We start from the raw sequence: 22,480 nt of genomic DNA on the forward strand, positions 1-22,480 counted from the left end.
AATTACTTCATTAAATTGAAAGCTAAATAACAAACCATTTACAAAAATGAGTTTACCAGGTTGGAGCACAAAATTCTAGGTGTTGCTTGATTCTAAGCAGCTCTCTTTTTAATTAAAGCCGTTCCTCAAAGTACATTTAGTAGACCGTGGATAATCCACAGCCCTTTGTGTGTACTGTGATTCTACTCTGCATTATTAAGTCACTCTTTAAGTTTGTGCCAATCACAAAATCACTAAAAGTATGTTAATAATATAATATAATAATTAATATAATATAATAATGCCTGTATTAAAAATACATTTTTTTTTTTTGAGATTAAAAGAAATATAGTACCATATTTCTTTAGCCAAAACATTTTCAACATTTTTGCGGGACAATGTTGGCTTTTTTTTCTTTCTTTTTTTTTGCATAGGAAAAAATATTCAGCTCTGTCTCTAAGTACATCATTCTGTAGATTGATAAAATAAATAGAAGATTGTTTTTTTCTCTCTTTTTTCATGAACAATAACAGAATATCAAAAGAGAATTGCTACAAAGAAACAGGAGGGCAGTAATTGCCAGTGAAGCATAAATTAACAAAAGCTGGGTCTAGATACCAAGTTAATAAAGAAAAAAAGAAAAAAAAGTGAATTACTCATATTCAACATCTGATGGGCAATATTCCAATATTGAATAATACTGACCTTGCAGACATGAATACATTTTTTTCCATTAACAAAATACATATCTACAAACATGTATTACAAATAAGCTTGATATATTTAGATATGTACTATTGTGAGATCTATGCTTTAATATATAAAAGGTGCACTTGTTTAAATAATGTCATCTAAGAGATGTGGGTTGGCTACCCAGTCCAAAGTTCGTGGCTCGGAGGCTGCCATTATCATGCACATAAACTGCTTGCCGGTCCTTTTATCAATAGGGTAAATAGTAGTGGGCGTGAACCTCCGGTTGCTTTCAACAAACTCACAGAGTTTTTGGTAGACATTGGGATACTCGTGGCGAAGAAACACCCCTCGTATCCTCAACTCTCGCTGAATGTTGATGAAGCAGATCTCCCTGGCTTTCCTTCCCTCCTCACCTTCCTTGTCAATGTCAGCCATACCTGGTGGTGGGGTCAGGATCAACGTCTCCATTTCACTTTCCTTCCGATGGACCTTCTTTTCTGGGCTGTAGGAAGCAAGAGCAATCTTGGCAAATTTCCTGACGGTTGGGGCTTGGACCCTTGGCGATGGTCCGTCAGGCACTTTATCACCAACAGCGATGGATACATTCAAGAGAAAACATTCATTAGGGTCATATTCCTTTCCCGCCTCTTGGAGCTCCTTGCAATATTCCCCAAGGTTATCTTTGAAGCTCTCCAGCTCACGGAGAGATAAGTATGTTGGCGTCATGAGCAGACTTTCTAGTCCAAACTGAAGGAAACTTGTGGATGAACCCGGATTTGGAAATCCCAAAAACAGGACACCCCTGCCACGAGACAAGTATCCAACTTTGGCTATGCGGGAGAAAGCTTTGTGGACCTCTGCGGTCTCTCGGCAGTGCTTAATAATGTGGCGGCACACACTGCCGATTCGCCCATAGAGGCAGCTCTCCTTGTGGACATCCCAGTCCTCGCGGCGACAGTTGCGAGAGCAGTAGTAAGTATAGCAGCTGTGGCAGGATTTAAAGTAGAGGCAGGCGTTAAACAAGGTCTCAGTCCGACGGCATTTATTGTTTGAACACATCATCGTGTCGTCCTCATCTGGACTCTGGTCAGGGGAGCACTCTTCTGTACTTCTCAGCCCATCACAACTCCCATCAGTGTCTCTAAGTGTTTCAGGATCTATTTTTATTGAGGTGGGTTGTTTGTCAAGGGGCATGCCACTTTCAGATCCTGCCATTGAATCCTTTCTTGATGAAGATACTGCTTCTTCTTCATCAATGAGCTTTTTGAGTTGATCAAGCAGTTCCTCACTGGTCCTGGCTGGAGGCTTGTAATCGACGACAAGGTCAGCTAGAAGCTCATCAAGCTGCTCTAAACTTTGTTGTAGGGATGTGCTGCCGTGCGGTTTCTCTTTGGTAGATTCTCCAGAGCGGGATTTTGCTTCACGTTGAGGGGCTTCTTGATTTGGGGCACTTTTTGAATCCAGGACATCCCAACTTGCTGAGCGTCCTTCTGATTTACTAAGAATACCTGGTCTGATATCATTGTCTGTAATGGTAATTTCAGGTGTGACATACCACAGCTTACTTGAAGAGCTCATGGCCTCAGTTGGACTTTTGTCAATCAAAGAGTTTTCAGATAAGGACAGTGCAGCATAACGCCTTGGTGAGCTTGAAAGATTGACAACCACAGGTTTAGGTCTTTCACTTGAAGTTTCTATCCCCTGACAAAGAAGATTCTCATCACTTTTCCCTCGGGGTACAGGCTGTTCCCGCTCTACGTGGGTATCGAGGATGTTATCCCAAGATCTTGAGTATGGTCTTGGGTCTGTTACGGTTCTTGCTGGCTCCATGCATGGGTTGGCATACCAAGTTGTGTGCTTTGGCTCTTTTCTAACTTTTGTGGGAGTAACCTGTGAGACATATGAGGAAGGGTAATGGCTAGAGTAGCCCGATACCTCGGAGCCGTACCAATCCTCAGATTGTGGCTGCACCACACGGGCATGTCGTCTTCCCTCTGTGTAATATGCCCTTGCAGGAATATGATGCTCCATTGGTTGCGTGTATGGGTCGGCCATGTAGAAGATCCGGTGAGGAGTTGTTTGAATCTGATATGTCCTTGGGTCATCGCCATAGTAAGTCCTTGCTGGAGGTGTCTGTATTATATATGCCCCTGGCTCACTTGCAGCATAGTGTTTAGAGTATGCAGACTGTCCAGGGTAATGGTAGTGGTCAATTTCTGAGAAATATGTCCGGGAAGGTACAGTATGAACAATGCGAGTCCTTGGATCTTGTACATATTGTACTTTAGGTGAGTAGGGTTGGCTTGGAATGCTGTATCGGTCATCTTGATAATAAGTCCTTGATGGAGCTGAAGATCCATACTTCCCCAAATCCTCTGCATAGAAGAATTTAGTTGGCACGTTGGGGCTTGAATGAGCCCTTCGTTCCCGTCCATAGTGTTCCCTTGGCTCCCGTGGTGAGGCCACCTTTTGTAAAGGGATCTCCATAGGCTGCATGTAGCTGTTTGGCATACTTTGTGAATACTGGTACGCCTGCCTGTACTCTCCCGTGAAGGATTCAGTGGGAGTTGGTGTCCTCGAAGTGGAGAAATGGCGAGGCACTGTCAGACTCCGACTGTCACTGCTAGGATACTTCTGCCAAGGTATGTCCACATGGCATGTAGCTGCCTTTCGGCCACCTTGCTGCATGGCCGACTCATCCGGTTTGATGTCCACTCGGCACCGAACATGAGGACTAGTAGCAGGTTTCTCTGGCCTTCCTTCATCAGTGCCTTCAGACACATATACAGGGGAATACCTGCTTGTATCACTCCTCTGCGGCTGCAGTTTGATGGGGTGTACTTCGTTTAAATGTGCCCTTGTGGCAGCATAGGAAGACTCTCTCCTTGGGGAAATTTCTGGCCTTGGCTGAGGGTTTTTATGTGCTCTTTGAGTTTCCCGACCCCTCCTTGCCACTGGAGGGGATGCATCAAATGATACAGGAGTTAGGCTGGTCTGAACCCGTGAGGCACTTCTAGATCTAGTCCTCCTCTTTTGTTCTGTTACAGCAATTTCACCAGACATCTCAGCAGTCATTGGCTGGGAGGTGAGACGGTAGCTTAATATGTCTGGGGAAGAAAACCGATGGAGTCCATGCCCTTGTTGGCGACCTAAGGCGTTCCAGGTAACATCTGGATTGGCCGCGTACCTTTCAGCCCTTCGGTATGGGTACTCCATTGCTATTGTATGATATCGGAGTTTGTCCATAGACTCAGTGTCAAAGCTACGGCAGTGCCTCTTTTTGCTTTTTCGAGTGTTCTCCAGTTTCCTGATGGATGGGGAATCACATTGTTTTGAGGGATGACAGGCTTTGGAGTGGGTCGAGAGGGAATTCACTTTGACATCTTGATACACAGTTGATACTAATATGTCAGGTGGATCTGTGCGTGTCATCTTAATGAGACTCTTCTAATTTCCCCCATTAAATTAGTTTAGGTTAAGGTTCCCTGCAAGAGAGGGAGAAAACAAAACAAAATTAGTTGGATTAAAAAAAAGTGTTGCATGAAAAAAAGCATGAATGCAAAGAGTGTTTTTGGGAACTGGATGATAGCCACAAAACACTAATTTTAAATAGCCTAAATTTAATATGGTCAACAATAACGGCACAATATTTAGTATTCTATAGTTGATTAGTATCGCATAACCTTATAGAGTGACTCATCAAGAAAAGATTCAGTGCAGATGTACGTGGCAAATAAACGTATTTCTGATTCTGAATGGCTTCAACTGCATTGCGTTGTTCAGCAAAATAAGTTGGCAGGATGTGTGCGAGTAAATTGGAGGTGGTTGCCAGAGGATGATGTTTCCCCTGGCAACAACATCATCTCATAACCATCATAGTACAAACAGTGAGAGGGCTCAACAGAATTGCACTGAATCCCTAATACAAAAACCCTTCTTTTCACCTTTGAAATATCTTGGAATGGTAAACCTCTTAAGAACACTTATGTAAATCTAAACCTTTTTATCTCTTATGCATGGTTTCAAATTCAACTTTCATCAATTCAAATCTGCTGGATGAAGGCAGGACAGAAATAGTGTCTTGAGTCTATATTAGGCTCTTTGAAGGCTTGTCTAAACAGGTGCAATCATTTGTCATGAAGAACGATATTGTAGTTCCTGCGGTGTTGTAGAGGACACAACTGAAATAATGCATGAAGTCATTAAAGATACAATCAAACCACCATTGATGAAGCACCTCATCCATGTCGTTCCCTCGTTAATTATTTTCTCCCTTTTCAGGAGTGTTACACAAACACTTCAAATCACATTTATTTCCACATCTAAATGTTTATTTTATTGCAAAAGAGAGATGAAATAGTATTCAAGAGCTTCTACACACTCCCTACTGCTAAGTTGATCAGATTCAGCTAATCACATCGTGTTTCTACGACAGACATTATGTAAAGGAGGAACTGAAACCTCTACAAACATGTATATCCCCAGACGCTGCTTACTCACGCAGCATTTGTCTGGCAGCTTTTCACGTTGTGTCACACAATCGAGTAACTGCATTTGTATGAAACACCCGCTGTCTACCAACATATGCATAAGCCCTGTTCGGACGGGACTAGCTTTCTAAATGACTTGTTACAATTCTTATCACTCGACATCTGTGATTTATGTCTGGATTTGAACGGTACTAACATCTCCATGTTTATTACAGAGGCGGGACTGGGGATGTGGGCCTTACAGACATATATGTTGTTTAATTTAATTATTTTTTATATAATTTTATCCAATTGATAATTTCAATCCATATTGAAAGGAAATGAAGAAGTGCGCAAACGGTAGCTCCAAAAACACATGAGGAGAAGTGTTAGGATAATACAACATCAGCAATCACAGACATTCACATTCGGACGGTATTCAATTTCTCAGAGGACTGTTGCATTTTTACTGAGATTGTGTGAGAAAAACAGATTTGGCAGATTCGGACGGGATTAAAAATCGCAAAGTACGTCTGTGAAACACAAATTTCTATAACGTCCCCCTCGAAAACTAGTCCTGTCTGAATAGGGTTATAGTCATCACCATAGTTGTGTGCAAGATAATGTCTTGTCCTTGTAAAACAACTGATTTGGAAATGCATCATTAGTTCATAAAAAATAATATCCTTACTTGAAAACAGTCAAAGAAAAAATGTAGGATCAATTGGCAGATGCATTAGCTGAGATGATGAAAGGAAATCTGGTTTACAGAAATGCAACATTGAGTCTTGGTGAGAAGGTTAAAGTTAGTTAAACAGTCAACAAGATGCCTAAACATAACTTAGAGTAATGCATAATGCATCTTGAATTTAGTAAAACATTTTTAATTAAATACCATTTCTATGTAATAATTTGTGAAATTTACTAGCAATTTCTGAGTGAAAATTGCTTCAAAGTAAATGCTACACCATTTTTTATCCAGTACAGTTTTGCTATGAAGGTTAACAGGAGCATTTGTCCAGCATCTCAGTGAAAATCACCAAATACAGCAACGAGACTCAAGAGTCAAGGCTTATCCGTGGCCTTTGACCCTGTCATCTGTAAAGTGTGTGAACGTGCCTGTACTGTGCCATCTCCCCTCTCATCGCACTATGCTGATGCCAGCTGACCCTTTTAACCCAGCGCAGACTCCGCAGAGATACAGATGGATGTGAATTATTGAACATATGAGCCTCTTTACCACCACATGTTTCCTTGATAGGTGCTTTCCTCTTTACTGTATACACAATGCACTACAGATACATCTATCAATGAAGAATCCATTAAATACATGGAAATCGGACTTTTATCCAGCTGTAAAATGTAAGATTTAAGAATCGTTATCGGTTGTTCAAAACTAGGGCTGGGCAAAAAAAAAAAAGATTTTTCGATTAATCGATTTTTTAAATGTGGTCGATTCAAAATCGATTCTCAAAGGCCAAAAATCTATTTTTTCCCCCCATATTTATTAGGCTAATCTATCACCCAAAAGCCAGTATTAGTTTTCCTACAGTTCATAGGCTAGCAGCCTCCACGTTACAGCGAATGCTGTGAGATTTTAAGGTAGTTTTCTCTTAAACATAAAATAACCTGACCCTGTTTGATCAAGGCTTGCGACTGTTCTGACTTGTCCAATTTTCAGCATCAATTTTTCATCTTCCATCAAAATCCTGTCTATTCATTGTATGCATTTGAAGTTGGGTTTTAATGTACCCAAGTGTACCTAAAATAAAAAGAGTTTAATATACAGATATACTTAATTTCTTTTTTTATTAATTAACCACTTGTAAACTTTTGTTCACCGTTTTTTTACGTATATATAAATATAGGATTTGTATTAAATCTATATTCATTGAGTTGAATCGGGAATCGAAATCTAATTTATAATCGAAATTGAATCGAGAATCGAAATCGAATCGAATTTAGAGCTTGTAAATTGAAATCGAATTGAATTGATCTGAACATCTGAATCGATACCCAGCCCTATTCAAAACGAGATAAATCTGTATTTTTAACTCAGCCTTAGTAGACATGTAAAATCACAAAGCAGTCTATGGTGGGGTCAGCTTAAATCATTTTGCATGAGAAACAATATCACAAAAAATATCACAAAATGTAAAGCCACAAATGAAAGTCAAGGAGTCTTGCTCAGACTTTTCAAGCTTTTTAACACACCCAGTGATTATTTCTTGATGTGAATTCATCAGTCTTATCAATAGCAGTCTGCACTCATAATGCAATGCAGTCTTGAACAGGAGCTTTCCATGCTAATGTGAGGACTGCCAATGCGGCCCAATCCACGCCGAAGGCCCAGCGCTAATTTTGCATAATGAGCCCATTTGATACGGGGGACAATGGGAGTCTTGTGAAAGGCTTTAAAACAAAAACCTCCCAATCCTGCAGCCTGAGCTGCTAAACGACCACTGCAGAAACCGAGGACAGAGTTAACAATAAACACTTGACATGAGGACACCAGAAAACCATGGAAAAAATCAACTGATTATGGGATGTACTGTAACAAATGGGCTGATCTGAAAAATCATTGATGTCAGACACCATCAAAACAAACGTCCCGCTCCCGTGAGGCCTTGAGAATTACCATCTGTTCAAACTGATCTGGTGACACCCAATGTCTCGACTGATGTGAATCTAATCTAAACTTTGATAAGACAGACTTCTCTACACAGATAAATGGATAATAGGTGCAAAAATGGTCCTTTACTTTCATTAACATACTAGAGTTTCACCTGCAATATATGCGAGTTGCGTTGAATAGATTTATTCAGTCAAAAGTTTAGGATTTTTTAATGTTTTTGAAAGAAGTCTCATATTATCAATATTGAAAACAGTTTCATATGTTTTTTGAAAACCTGATAATGTTTTTTTCAGGATTCCTCTGAATAGAAAGTTGATTTATTTGAAATAGAAATCTTTTGTAACATTATACATGTACTTACAGTCGCTTTGTCAATTTAATGTGTCCATGCTGAATAAGAAGGGGGAACATTCTGGCTAATTATTGCCACAACAAAATGTGATATATTTTTTTATAGACTTTATCATTAGTGATCTGAAACAGATTTTCCATCTGAATTATTTTAAACGTGCAGATTTGTGAATCATTTACAGAATGGGACTGACAGAGATAAGTATATTTCTATCATGACAACCCTCGGAAGAGTTCAGCATGGTAATGGATTTGTTGTCATCAATGTTAATGTATTTGGTCTTGGTGGAATAGATCTGCTACACTACTGCCAATACATTCATGTTAGATGTTCGAGTTCTTACCAGAACCAGGAAGTATGACCATATTAGCCCGGTTCTGTCAACACTGCATTGGCTGCCTATTAAACATCGTAAACATTTTAAAATATTGCTGATTACTTACAAAGCACTAAATGGTTTAGCTCCGCAGTATTTGAGCGAGCTCTTAACACATTATAGTCCTTCACGTCTACTGCGATCTCAAAATTCCGGCCAGTTAATAATACCTAGAATATCAAAATCGACTGCTGGCGGTAGATCCTTTTCCAATTTAGCACCAAAACTTTGGAACAGTCTTCCTACCATTGTCCGGGAAGCAGACACACTCTGTCAGTTCAAAGCTAGATTAAAGACACGTCTCTTTGACCTAGCATACACATAACACATTATAGACTTCTATAACTCAATGTTAGGCTGCATAGATTAGGTCAGCCGGAACTGGGAACACTTCCCTTAAATCCTGATGTACTCGTTACATCATAAGAAGAATGGCATCTACGCTAATATTAGTGTCTTTGTTTATCCCGAAGTTTTCCCGCAGCCTGCCGGATCCAGATCTGACGAAGTACTTTCGCCTAGACCCGATGTCAAGTGCCAACTAGCCTCTCCCTATGGAGGATCCCTTTACCACTCTACAGATAAAGCATTGTGGAAATTCGCGTATCTACCCCGTAGTGATACAATTCAGTATCAAAATTTTAAGGCCAGACAAGTAGTTTGTTAAAGCTTGGTTTGTAGGGAATTAAAAACCTGCGCACATATATTCAAATGCACATAACTATAGAATTAATTCTTGATGTGCACGTGAGCGCCATCAGCGTTTCTCACAGGTTCGCGTTTAAAGTCTGTGTAGAGAGAACAGTGTCGTCTTAGGGTCTCTAATTTAATAACTAATGATCGTTGCGACGGAAGTGAATCAATCAAAACTAACTTTAGCTGGAGAATATCTTTATTCAAGAACCGCTATATAGCCAAAACAATCTGTTATCTTAAATTATACGTTTATCACTGTAAACCAGCTTTGAAACAATCTACATTATTAAAAGCGCTATATAAATGAAGATGACTTGACTTGACACAAATAGTTTTAATGAAATGACCCTCAGCAGATCTATACAGGTGGAGCTGGGGAAGTGGGAGGGTTCAGAAGGACTCTGCGCTGAAATCTGCTACAGCAAACAATTTAAATGTTGAGCATCAAGCTCATTAGATGTTAGATGATGCTTATAAAGTCTGCATTTCCTGCTTTTAGTATTTAATGATTTTGCTTGCATATCGTCGCTGTAGGACGAAATATCTCCATATTTACATTTTTTTTTATCACTACTATTGGTCACCCTTTACGCCTGTCTGTGGGTTTTACTAAATATTTAACCAATGAAAAGTATTAAAAAGAGCTTGTGACTAAATGTCCTATCTCTATTGGCTCCTCAAACTGTCAGTCAAACATCATAACTCCGCCCCGCCTCTATATGAATGAAGTGCTGCACACATCTCTGCTTGTTTGCAATGCAAAGGTATTAAACATTTCTGACAGCGTAAATCAGAACTGGTTGTTTGAATAAACCTGTGCCTTCTAGAGTTTTATGACAGTCAACTTGTCAAATGATAACTTAAAGATTTGTAATGTGAAGATGTGTATACATCTTTAAATGAAAGGCTCTAACACAATTCACTGTAAATAAATGAAGAATACATTTTTGGGTGATTATACTATTCTTATATTCCTATTCTCTATATGGTCTTTAAACATTCATGGAAAAGTGATATTCAGAAAGAGATTGACATTAGGAGACCATGTTGGATGGTTATTCCCGGCTGATCCTGACAACTCCATCATATTCCCAGCCAACGAGCTTCCCAGTTTATGACCTTGTCTTTGTGTAGTGTCTGTGCTGTCAGTCAATCTGTGCTCCTCAATCTCTAATCTCTGTAATCCACTTCCACTCGTGAACAGGACAGGAGTTTGTCTCATAAAATCGGAATCAGGCCAAGTCAAACACGGACCACAACATGCCCTGAGGACGAGCTGCGGGTCAGGAAACACCCCAATGTACACGGCCACAAAATTATGCCACACAATAATCCATGTGAAAATATCCAGTTTGCAAGTCTGAACCTGATTTCTGATCCACAATAGGTTCTGCTTTCACATTTAGTGCTGTGCATCTCACTAAAAATGGTATATTTCGTCCCTAAAACGAAAGAAAAAACACGAAATTGTCATGATAATGGTTTTAAAATGCACGTTTGTTGTTTTTATTGTTGCAACACAAAAATGTATTGGACAATTTTGAGTTTGCAAGATATTCTGCTTTCAAATTGTGCATCTCACTGGAAACGGCATATATTTCACCCCAAAATCAAAAGAAAAATTTTGAAATTGTCATGATAATGGCTTTAAAACGCACTTTTTGGGGTGAGATATGACCCAGACACACTTCATATGATTCACCCAGACTAGAATCACCAGACAAACTTATCTATCTGTAGAACATTATATAAACTTATCATTACCGTCTGTTGAGGAAAAAACGCTACTTTTCCGGAAATGAAAACACACTGTATATTTGAAATAATTAAACACTGCATTCTCAAAGTTGATATTGTGGCTTTATATATGGTCAGACACTTGCTTATGTCATTATTTTATTACCATTTTTCCCAAAATCAAGCTCAAATGGAGTAGTTTTTGACCACTGAATTTCAGAAGATTTTGGACACCATTGTTTCATCAACATGAATTGTAGCTATGTGGGCGCTCGCTTTTTTCTGTCATTTGGCCAAAATCTCATGTTATTATACACTATTTAAGACCACACATGCTACACTAAGACACTCTTCTCCACTTCGCAAATACATAAAACATTAGTCTATATATATTGTTCCTTGAGTAAAGAAAATGCTGTACTTATTCAAACAACCAGTTCTGATTTACCTTTGCATTGCAAACAAGCAGAGATGTGTGCAGCACTTCATTCATATAGAGGCGGGGCGGAGTTATGATGTTTGACTGACAGTTTGAGGAGCCAATAGAGATACGACATTTAGTCACAAGCTCTTTTTAATACTTTTCATTGGTTAAATATTTAGCAAAACCCACATACAGGCGTAAAGGGCGACCAATAGTAGTGATTAAAAAAAATAATTATATATATATATATATATATATATATATATATATATATATATATATATATATATATATATATATATATATATTCCGCCCGTCAGTGACGATAGAAGCAAAATCATTACATACTAAAAGCAGGACATGCAGACTTCATAAGCATCATCTAACCACACACACACACTCATAACCACAGGGCTGGAAGCTGGAAACAGCCGCTGTGTTCCTGGTGTGTGGGAAAGGCCTCTTCAATGAAAGGCTTTTGAGTGAATCGTGCTTTGTTGAAGCTCCTTGACCCGTGTGAGCAAACAGAAAGATGCAATGGCCAGAGCGGAGATAGCAAAGCTTTTCACATGAGGATGTGAGGGCATGTAGAAAACAAGCTAAAAATAACTAAACATCAGGACTTCGGTCCAGGAGAAATTACATATGGCCGGAACACTTTGAGGTCATGCACTAATAAAAGGGCCATATCATACAGTTATCATCACTTTATTTATTTTTTCACTGCGGCCCAGTTACAGTTACATCAAAAATAGTCATATTCTACATGCCAAGCTACATTTATAATTTAAAGTATTTCAACTACAGTCCTTTAGGAACGGTATTTTTTAGTGCTTTTAAGAAGTAGTTAAAACTTCTGAAGTTATATAAGATGGCATATCTAAAGTTCTTTTAAACTACACTCCCCAATTATCAGATTATGATTCAAATAGAAAGAGCACTATATATCTGGCAAAAAAACAATAGGGATTACTAGAGTGACACAATCAAACTTAATATATTAATGCACATAAACAAGCAATTAATCAGCACCCTAATGTGTGCCATAGTTTAGCCAGTTTGTTTAAATGAACTAGTCAAATGAAACATCGAAGCCACTCGGGATGAAAAATGTAATTAAGATAATTTAGCATTGCGTTCAGTTACTTGCTTCCCAACAAATAATGCTGTTATTGTTAACTAAAACTACATCTATTAATAAAAATAATTTTCTTTAACTGCAACAAAGCTGACATAAATACAATATAATATTAAGCTATATGAAATTAAGTTGAAGTACTAAAATAAGTAAAAAACTAAACTGATATAAACCAATTTACATTTATTAATAGTCAACGCTTTTATCCAAAGTGACTTACAAGTATGAATCTAAAGAGACTAAATATATATAAAAACAAAATATGACAAAAGCACATGGAAAAATATTAAACGGAAAATATTACAATAAAAGCCGATTCCAAATATGAATGAATATACTATAAGCAATACTAAAATAACACAGCAACATAGGAATAATAGTATCTGTTCTACTTTCTCCATATTATCTTTTGAGGCTGGGTGAATATTTGGATTTCTGAAAGTTAAAGCAGGTTTTGATAGTTTCACTGAGCTCTTCTTCACTGAACATGATTTATGATTTCTGATGATGTGACCTCTTGGAACGGTCCTGACTCTGTTTTCTTACAGATGCACAAATAATGCAGTGGATGCTTTTGGATATGGAGTAAAAATAGGAACATATGAGTCAGTTGAGCGTGTGTGTAATGTATAAGAGACAGCCCGTGCAACACACGCACGAGAGAGAGAGAGAGAGAGAGAGAGAGAGAGAGAGAGAGAGAGAGAGAGAGAGAGAGAGAGAGAGAGAGAGAGAGAGAGAGAGAGAGAGAGAGAATATTGTGTGTAATGCAATTTTGACTGAGTTTAATGAGGTTTCAGTGAGACTGAAGGCAACAGCGTTTCCTGTGGACAGTTATCATCGCATAGGACTGATCAGTCAAAGAAATGCTTCAATTTATGTTCTTTTCTATGGAAAACCAAAGGAGAATTCAGCTTTCTTCCACAGTTCGCAGTGACTATATCTGTCAAGTTGAAATAAACAAAGTGAAAGGATTATTCAAGTAGTTCACATGAGTTGTGCATTATACTCTAAGTCTTCTGAAGTATGAGAGCTTAGTTTGAGAAACTAAATATAACATTTTAATCATTATTCACTAAAATGTCTTAACTCTCGAATCTCAATCTTGCACCTTTGTTAGCCTGTATTTGAAAAATAATGATGTTTTATTTGAATCTGAATGTAATCCTGAATTAAATTTCTTCAGATTATCAGAGAATAACTTTTTTTTTTTTAACTTTTTGTTCAATTATATTATATGCCATAGATAGATAAATATGATATGATAGATAAATATGATCTAGAATGATTTCTCCTTGGATAAAAGATGCAGCAAACACAGAGTTTTTGCCACGCGTTTAGTTTGGTTAAAACTTAAAGACTTAAAGATTTAAACTTTCTAAAAAAATAAATAAAAAAAAATAGAAGATTTTTTAGACCACCCTTCGAATGATATGTGTATTTAAAACAAATGTGCTTGCAGATAATATAATATTAATAAAATTAAAGGGCCACTAAAGTGTAGAGAAGAGAATACACTTTCATGACTGTCTCTTTTAAAAGTGCACTTTGTGATAATGTCAAATTAAATGTTTCACTTTAAAGTATAACTACATTTTACTTTGCAAGTGTACTTCTTTTTCACAAGGGCAGGATAATAAGGTTAAAGGTCTTTAGGAGAAATAACATCACAGCCATGGTCACTATATGAACTGTCCTTGTATGGAAAAGAGATATTAAAAATCGTCTTTTTGTCTTTCCACTGAAAAATATAGCAGCATGCAAGCTCGGAATTAGATGAGGCGGGGCAAATAATGATATAATTGCCAAATTATTCCTTTAAATATGTATTAAAAAGGGTTTCTGTCATGCAAACCTGCTCTCGTGCACACTGCAGCTCCAGCATGCAACATTAGAGTCTCTAGGCACCATCGTACGATGACGTATGGCCCCAGAGCATCCCACATCACGTGACAAGTAGACCATTTCATCAGGCATCATTAGAGGTTAGTTCACTTTCACTAGTAGGTTCCCCAGCCCTGGCCATGCCTCTCCCGGCGTCGAAACATCAACGACTGCATTACACAACGATATTAATAACAATAATGACATCATCACATATGGCAAATGAACACTATGGGTAATGTCTGTTGCATGCAATAAATAAGTTGCATGCACAAGATAATCAATGCGAATACGCGGTTGTTACTGCATAACTCATATTGCAGACTCCCACTAAATGATCATGCATATATGCAATGCATAAAGCTGGAGGTTTCAGGATATTCCTCCCGTATGAGCAATGCATTCATTACCTACAGCATCATGCGCAATAACTCACACACACACCATCTCCACACCAACAGATCCTTCCGTACATCCCCGCCGATCGCATGCATTCGATAAAGTCATCTGTCAAATATCGATGCGCGTGTTTTCAATGTCAATGTCAGAAAAGCTGCTCATCTGTCACGCGCACTGCACACAGAGATCACGCGATGCTCTTACCGTGTTAATCCATCCGCCAATCGCACATATACATCCATCATATAAAGCGCTTATGCTTTATAATGTGCCGAGAGTCGCATTTGAGCGTGAAAGCGGCTGTAGTATCGGAGAATCGCGTCGTTCGCACGCCTCAGCTGAGCGCATCTATGGCGTTACTATCCGCGCGCGTCTCCTCAGCACCGGCGTCCAATGCGTCTAATATGCGTTCAAAAGGGGCGGACGCGGCTAGCACGCGTTTAAAGGGGCGGGGCGACGCCTTTGGCTATAAATGTAACATAAAAGTAGTATTAAAGCACTGAAACGCTGTATATTCCGTGTCTGCCCTTACAAGACAGTAGTATAGGAGTGCCATGGTATAGCGATGATATCAAATACAATACTATGGATTTTATAGAGAAGTAGTAGCCTAGTAATACCGCTGTATTCTTTGAAATAATTTGGAGTATCATCAAAATAGTGCAAGATCAAAGTAAAAACAACAACAACATCAAAATAAACATCAATAATAAATTATTATTATTGGGCAGCCCAACGTATAAAGATGCAAACCATTAACCATGTTGACTTTATGAAATTTGTGAACACCAGCAGTCACAGTGGGAAACAGCCATTAAACAGCATATCACAGGGTTTGCAGACACATTTAAAGGGATAGTTCATACAAAAAATAAGGGTTTCTGTCATCATTTACTCACCATCAAGTTCCAAACCTGTTGATGGGCCTCATTGATTTTATTTTTTTCTTACTATGGAAGTCAATGGGGTCCATTAACTGTTTGTTTACCTATATTCTTCAAAATATCTTATTTTGTGTTCAGCAGAAGAAATAAATTCAGGGAACAACTTGAGGGCGAGTAAGTGATGACATGATTTTCAGTTTTGGGTGAACTATCCCTTTAAGCTGATACACTATTATGAAACGCAGAGGTGGACAAAGTACACCACTTCCTTGAGTAAAAGTACATTTATACATTGAGTAAAAGTACATTTATAAAAAAAAAAATATATATAAACTTACTGTTATCTATAAGCTAGTGTGCTCCAAAACAATGACAAAATTCACATAGAAGACCAAAACCAACGTTGAAAATGAAAATCAGGTTGATGTCAGAATCCAGTCAGATTGCCATTAATCTCCAACGTTGGACAGACGTTGTATTGTGGTTAAAAATCAGGTTGACGTCAGAAACCAACATCAGTCGAGTTCTGACGTTAACCACTTTCATTTCCAACCAAAATGCGACCCAAATCATCCCTGAGTTACTACTCTCTACTCAAGGACCTTGACAGAAATGTAGTGGAGTAAAAAGTACGATATTTGTCTTTCAAATGTAGTGCAGTTAAAGTAAAAAGTTTCCAGAAAAAAAATATACTCAAAAAGTGCACTTAAGAACAGTACTCAAGTAAATGTACTTTGTTATTGTCCACCTCTGCGCAACACAATAAGACGGCAAAATTACAAATGTTTGAAACATGCAAAACCACTGATGAAAGCTCTTGGTCTCTCTTTTATACAGTATGTATCAGAAAAAAAAATAATGCAATATACTCCACACTAAACAATATTTATCTAATAAAGATTTGCTTAGTGTGAATTGACATCACAAGTGTGTGTTGCTTTTAGTGGTGTTACTTGATTTCTTAACAGTTAAGTTGCTCATTCTGCTTGACAAATGCATTGCATTATCCATTACTGTTATTCAGAAAACACACTTGTATCCAACACAATTACAGGGATTTGAGCTTCATCCCGACTGCTTGATGGGGAGCGGATCAATACTCAAAATCTTCTAAAGGACCTCCATGGGGACAATCACTCTAAACACTGACCAGTGTGGGTTAATAAGATTAATAAAGCATCTGAAGAACACATGTAATCAAACACACAGCTGTGAAGCGGCTTAGAAACACGCCATCCTCCTAGTCCTGCTGTAATTATTCAAGACAGCTCGTCATTTCACTACAAACGACCTTAAACTGCTGTACAGAGAACAAGAATGCAAATGAGCCAGCATTGTGTGGCGATAACACGCCGCCTGCCGTAAAAAGCGATTAAAAACACAACAACTCGCTTTAGAGGAAACGCTGTAATTATGATGTATTCATTCAGGCCTCCGTGACGGATGGCTTCGAGACCAATCACTTTATTCTCTGTAAATCCTCATTACGGCTCGTTTCCAAACCGCGAGCTGCCTTGCCGTCGCAAATAAAACAAAGATTATTGAAGAGCGTTTTACAAGAAAACGTCTTTCTTCTTCAACAGTGTGTGTTTAATTCAATGTATTACTTGCTTGGTTTAACTAGAAATTCCTGTGTGATAGGTTTCAAAGTATATTCTATCCATTTTTTTCACTTTCATGATTTGCACAGTACACTGATGTAAAATTGTGCAGCCTATGATGCCTTAAAATGCAGACTACGTGTTTTATAACGGAGTCTAAATCTCATCCTGTGCAGAAAACTCGTGCTCCGTGTCATGACACCCTTGACCTTGATGCTAAAGACCCGTCTGACAACATACAGCTCACATAAGGATATTGAATCCCCCGGGCAGGCCGAAGCGTGCTGAGTTTCCAGCGCTGCAGGAGGTTCCAGCTCTCCGTATTGATTTGACTCCGGGAAGGGAGAAATGTGCTGAACAGCACACACACACACACACACACACCTGCTGGCCTATCACAGGACACTGACAGAGACTGTTCCCTCTACATGTGAAGTCAGCACACACACACACACACACACACACACACACACACACTCGACTCCAGACTGACGCTCACGTTGACATGTTCTGCATGAGCAACTTTAGCTTTGGTTTCTCAACTTTGGTGCTTAGCAGATTTAGTTTCGGGACGCAGTCATCATACACAGCAAAACTGTTTATCACTCAAAAGTGAACAAAACGTAAAGCATATGTATACAAATAGGCCGACAATAAAAAAAGTATTGCATTCAAGTCTGTCTGCGATACCTCTGAAGAATTGTTAAACTCCATCGTGAGTTGCACTGGACTCAATGATCTGGAATACGAAAAACTCTAATGACACCTTTAGTCTTTCCATGTTTATTTGGCACAATAATTTAATGCAAGTAATGTCAGCTTTTCTCAGCAATTATTACAGTATTATTACATATCGCTCCATATTACAAATATGTGATACAGTATGCGTATATATATTACACACACACGCGCGCACACTGTGTATATATATATATAAATAAATCTGCATTGTTAATTCTTATGATCTTTCATTCATTCAAATTAATTTTTTTAAACCTTAAATTGAAGTAAAAAATAACTAAAGTGAATACTGTTATGAAAAAAGTATGTGATAATTTGAGTTAATTTAACATTTATTTTGCCCATGTGGAAGTGACATTTTTGAGAACTGCTTTATCGTGCATCTTCCAAATTCAGGTCAAAAACACGAACCATGAATGTCCACACACACACACACAGCTCTCCACTGCACACACACACACACAGCTCTCCACTGCACACACACACACACAGCTCTCCACTGCACACACACACACACAGCTCTCCACTGCACACACACACACAGCTCTCCACTGCACACACACACAGCTCTCCACTGCACACACACACAGCTCTCCACTGCACACACACACAGCTCTGCACTGCACACACACACACAGCTCTCCACTGCACACACACACAGCTCTGCACTGCACACACACACACAGCTCTCCACTGCACACACACACACAGCTCTCCACTGCACACACACACAGCTCTCCACTGCACACACACACACAGCTCTCCACTGCACACACACACAGCTCTCCACTGCACACACACACACAGCTCTCCACTGCACACACACACACACAGCTCTCCACTGCACACACACACAGCTCTCCACTGCACACCAGGGTTATTATAGTTTTGCATTATTCATTAGTTTTTATTTTTATTTCGTTTTAACTTTGTGTTTTCAAATTCAGTTTAGTTTTAATTAGTTTCTAACGTGGGTTTGCTAGTTTAGTTTAGTTTTTATTTTTTGAAAATGCTTAGTTTTAGTTTAGTTTTAATTAGTTTTAGTATTAGTTTTAGTCTTTGTCTCCGACAGGCTGCAATCGGGAGCCCGACGCGAAGCGGAGGGATCTTGAGCAGCCTGAAGGGGTTGTATTCCCAATAACTACCGACTCGCTATACATTATCCCGCTTATTACATGGCTACCTATCAAATAAATCACTACCGCTAAGCTTCCGCCAAAGAAAATAGTGCGCTCCGTCTACGGTTAGAATTCTGTGAGTCAACGCTGTGGTTTTCATGGCAACGCTCTGTTATACTCCGCAACTGGTGTGTTATCAAGAAATAACAGACCGCATTCTACATTGGAATTCAACCAAGCCATGTAATAAAACAAAATATAAACTTAAAAAGGATGGGACAAATGGGCTGCCAATGTAGATCAGAAGGCCGTTGAAAAAGAAAAGAAATAAAGTATTAAATCCCGAGATGTATCGAATCAAAAGGTACGTCGGTCCATCGGGCATTTGCCCGGAATGCCAGATTACCATTCCAGCCCTGCAGCTTATAACGTCAGTGTTTTGACAACGACAACACAAGTGCATTTTAAGTTACCTCAAACTTGCGACTAGTTAACTTTTTAAAGAAGGCCCAATTGCTTCTCATATGAACATTATATTCAGAGAATATAAAATATTTGTATACCACTTTTTATGTGTAAGTGATTGTGTAAAGGTGTTTATGAGATACCAACCTTTTGCGAACTTCGTCGCGTCTCTGGAGACTTGAGGAGGGGAGGGGTGTGTGACTGTGTGTGTGTCGCGCGCATGCACGCGAGTGACAGAGAGACGGAGGGAGAGCAGGGAAAGGAAACACAGCTGAGCGAATTCTCTGCGTGTTTTTAAATAGCGTCGAAGGAAAGACATTGACAAAGACGAAAACTAAGGACATTTACTCTATAATTTTATTTTATTTTAGTTAGTTTTGTCAACCACACATTACAGTTTTATTTAGTTATCGTTTTTTTGTTTTGCCTCGTTTTTATTTTTATTTCAGTTAACGACAATGTTTTTTCCCATCTAGTTTTCGTTTTTTCGTTCGTTTTCGTTAACGATTATAACCCTGCTGCACACACACACACAGCTCTCCACTTGCACACACACACAGCTCTCCACTGCACACACACAGCTCTCCACTGCACACACACACAGCTCTCCACTGCACACACACACAGCTCTCCACTGCACACACACACACAGCTCTCCACTGCACACACAGCTCTCCACTGCACACACACACACAGCTCTCCACTGCACACACACACAGCTCTCCACTGCACACACACACACAGCTCTCCACTGCACACACAGCTCTCCACTGCACACACACACACAGCTCTCCACTGCACACACACACAGCTCTCCACTGCACACACAGCTCTCCACTGCACACACACACAGCTCTCCACTGCACACACACACAGCTCTCCACTGCACACACACACACAGCTCTCCACTGCACACACACAGCTCTCCACTGCACACACACACAGCTCTCCACTGCACACACACACAGCTCTCCACTGCACACACACACACAGCTCTCCACTGCACACACAGCTCTCCACTGCACACACACACAGCTCTCCACTGCACACACACACACAGCTCTCCACTGCACACACACACACAGCTCTCCACTGCACACACACACAGCTCTCCACTGCACACACACACAGCTCTCCACTGCACACACACACAGCTCTCCACTGCACACACACAGCTCTCCACTGCACACACACAGCTCTCCACTGCACACACACACAGCTCTCCACTGCACACACACACAGCTCTCCACTGCACACACGCACAGCTCTCCACTGCACACACACACAGCTCTCCACTGCACACACACACAGCTCTCCACTGCACACACACACAGCTCTCCACTGCACACACACACAGCTCTCCACTGCACACACACACAGCTCTCCACTGCACACACACACAGCTCTCCACTGCACACACACACAGCTCTCCACTGCACACACACACAGCTCTCCACTGCACACACACACACAGCTCTCCACTGCACACACACACTGCACTCTCTTTAAAGGGTTTCCTCTCTCATTAAGTGACAAGCTTCCTCGACGCCAAGCGTGAATGCTGGCCATGCATTATTTAAAGATCCTGTTCTTTAGATCTGCCTGCTGTACTGTTCAGCGTGCAGGACCTGTGCCATGGGAATGTCTGGCGATTAATGAAGTGCTTTCTCAGCACATGAGCCCATGAATGATTCTGAAACCCACAAGTAACTGTACAAGAAAGACTTCTTATGACCCCATACTACAAACCTCATGATACTGATGCAGGATGACACAACAAGAGTACTTGGGAAACACTTGCACATTGTCAAGATGATGCTGAGAGGCTGTGTTCTGGTTTAAGTGCTTTATATGCATGCAGAAATTAGATTAATATCTTAATAGGAGATTCATGTACACTACCAGTTAATTAATCATATTTTTTTTATGATCACATTTTCTTATTCAGTATCATTGTCTTGTTTTCCAGTACAAATATCTAAATATAATTTTGCTTCCCAAGTAAATGTATCTTAGAGATAATAAGAATGTTAAACTTAATACAAAGGGGGAAAATTTGTCACTTCATTTTAACAAAATGTTCAGAAAACAAGGCTTAATATATTATGTCATTTTTCTTCCTAAGTAAATGTTTCTTGATTAAGGAATGTTATTGGGAACATAATTTGAAACGATTGCAATCTTCACTCTATGCATTAAAAATAAATGATCATTATTAAAGTTACTCAGTCAAGGGCAGTGAATCATTCTCTCTATTTCTTTTGTTGTTTGATTATGATTAAAGACACAGACAGCAGGTTTATTAGGCTACTGTCACTTTAAGATCTAATACATGGATCAAATATACTGACGCATCCAATTTACCCACATGGTATTATAGGCAGGCTTAAATTCAAGTCCTTATTCATAAAACAAAACAAAAAGTAAAGTCCCCCTGTGGTGAATAGCAAGTTTTTAATGTTGTTTATACATCTATGAGGTGTTTTTAACAAACCATGTGCAAATTCATAAGTCGACAGCATTGCTGAGTATTTTCTCCTTAAAACTGCAGTGAACTAAAGACAGTCTCAAAAACACGGTTTGAAATCACTGGTGTTTCTGACGTCACAAACTACCAATCAGATCAACGTGTGATCGTCAACCGGTGGATCTCTGAGTTGAGTGAGTGAGTGGAGGCGGGGCTCATTTGCATATTCATAGAACCGCGTATACTAAATGAGGCAAGGGTGTCGAGTTACATTCAAGCTATATTAAGGCATGGAGACATTTTTTTTTAAAGGAAAAAATATTTAAATATTTTATTTTGATGATTAAAGATGAGTTTTAAGGAGTTAAATGATTGACTATAGAGGGACTAAGTTTGCAGAAGCACAAGATGACGCAAAAGATAAC

The 22,480-nt window shown here is 39.2% G+C and overlaps 1 protein-coding gene across 1 annotated transcript; it reads right to left on the reverse strand.

Moving 5' to 3' along the window:
* Positions 1–369: 369 nt before the first annotated feature.
* Positions 370–15,156, reverse strand: ajm1 (apical junction component 1 homolog). Its single transcript, XM_079608126.1, has 2 exons — positions 14,984–15,156; positions 370–4,157 (listed from the first exon to the last, which is right to left on the reverse strand). The coding sequence occupies exon 2, from the start codon at positions 4,102–4,104 to the stop codon at positions 817–819; it is 3,288 nt and encodes a 1,095-aa protein (XP_079464252.1). The 5' UTR covers positions 4,105–4,157; positions 14,984–15,156; the 3' UTR covers positions 370–816.
* Positions 15,157–22,480: the final 7,324 nt, after the last annotated feature.

Source organism: Phoxinus phoxinus (assembly GCF_949152265.1).
Source record: "Phoxinus phoxinus genome assembly, chromosome: 3".
NCBI classification, from domain to species: domain Eukaryota; kingdom Metazoa; phylum Chordata; class Actinopteri; order Cypriniformes; family Leuciscidae; genus Phoxinus; species Phoxinus phoxinus.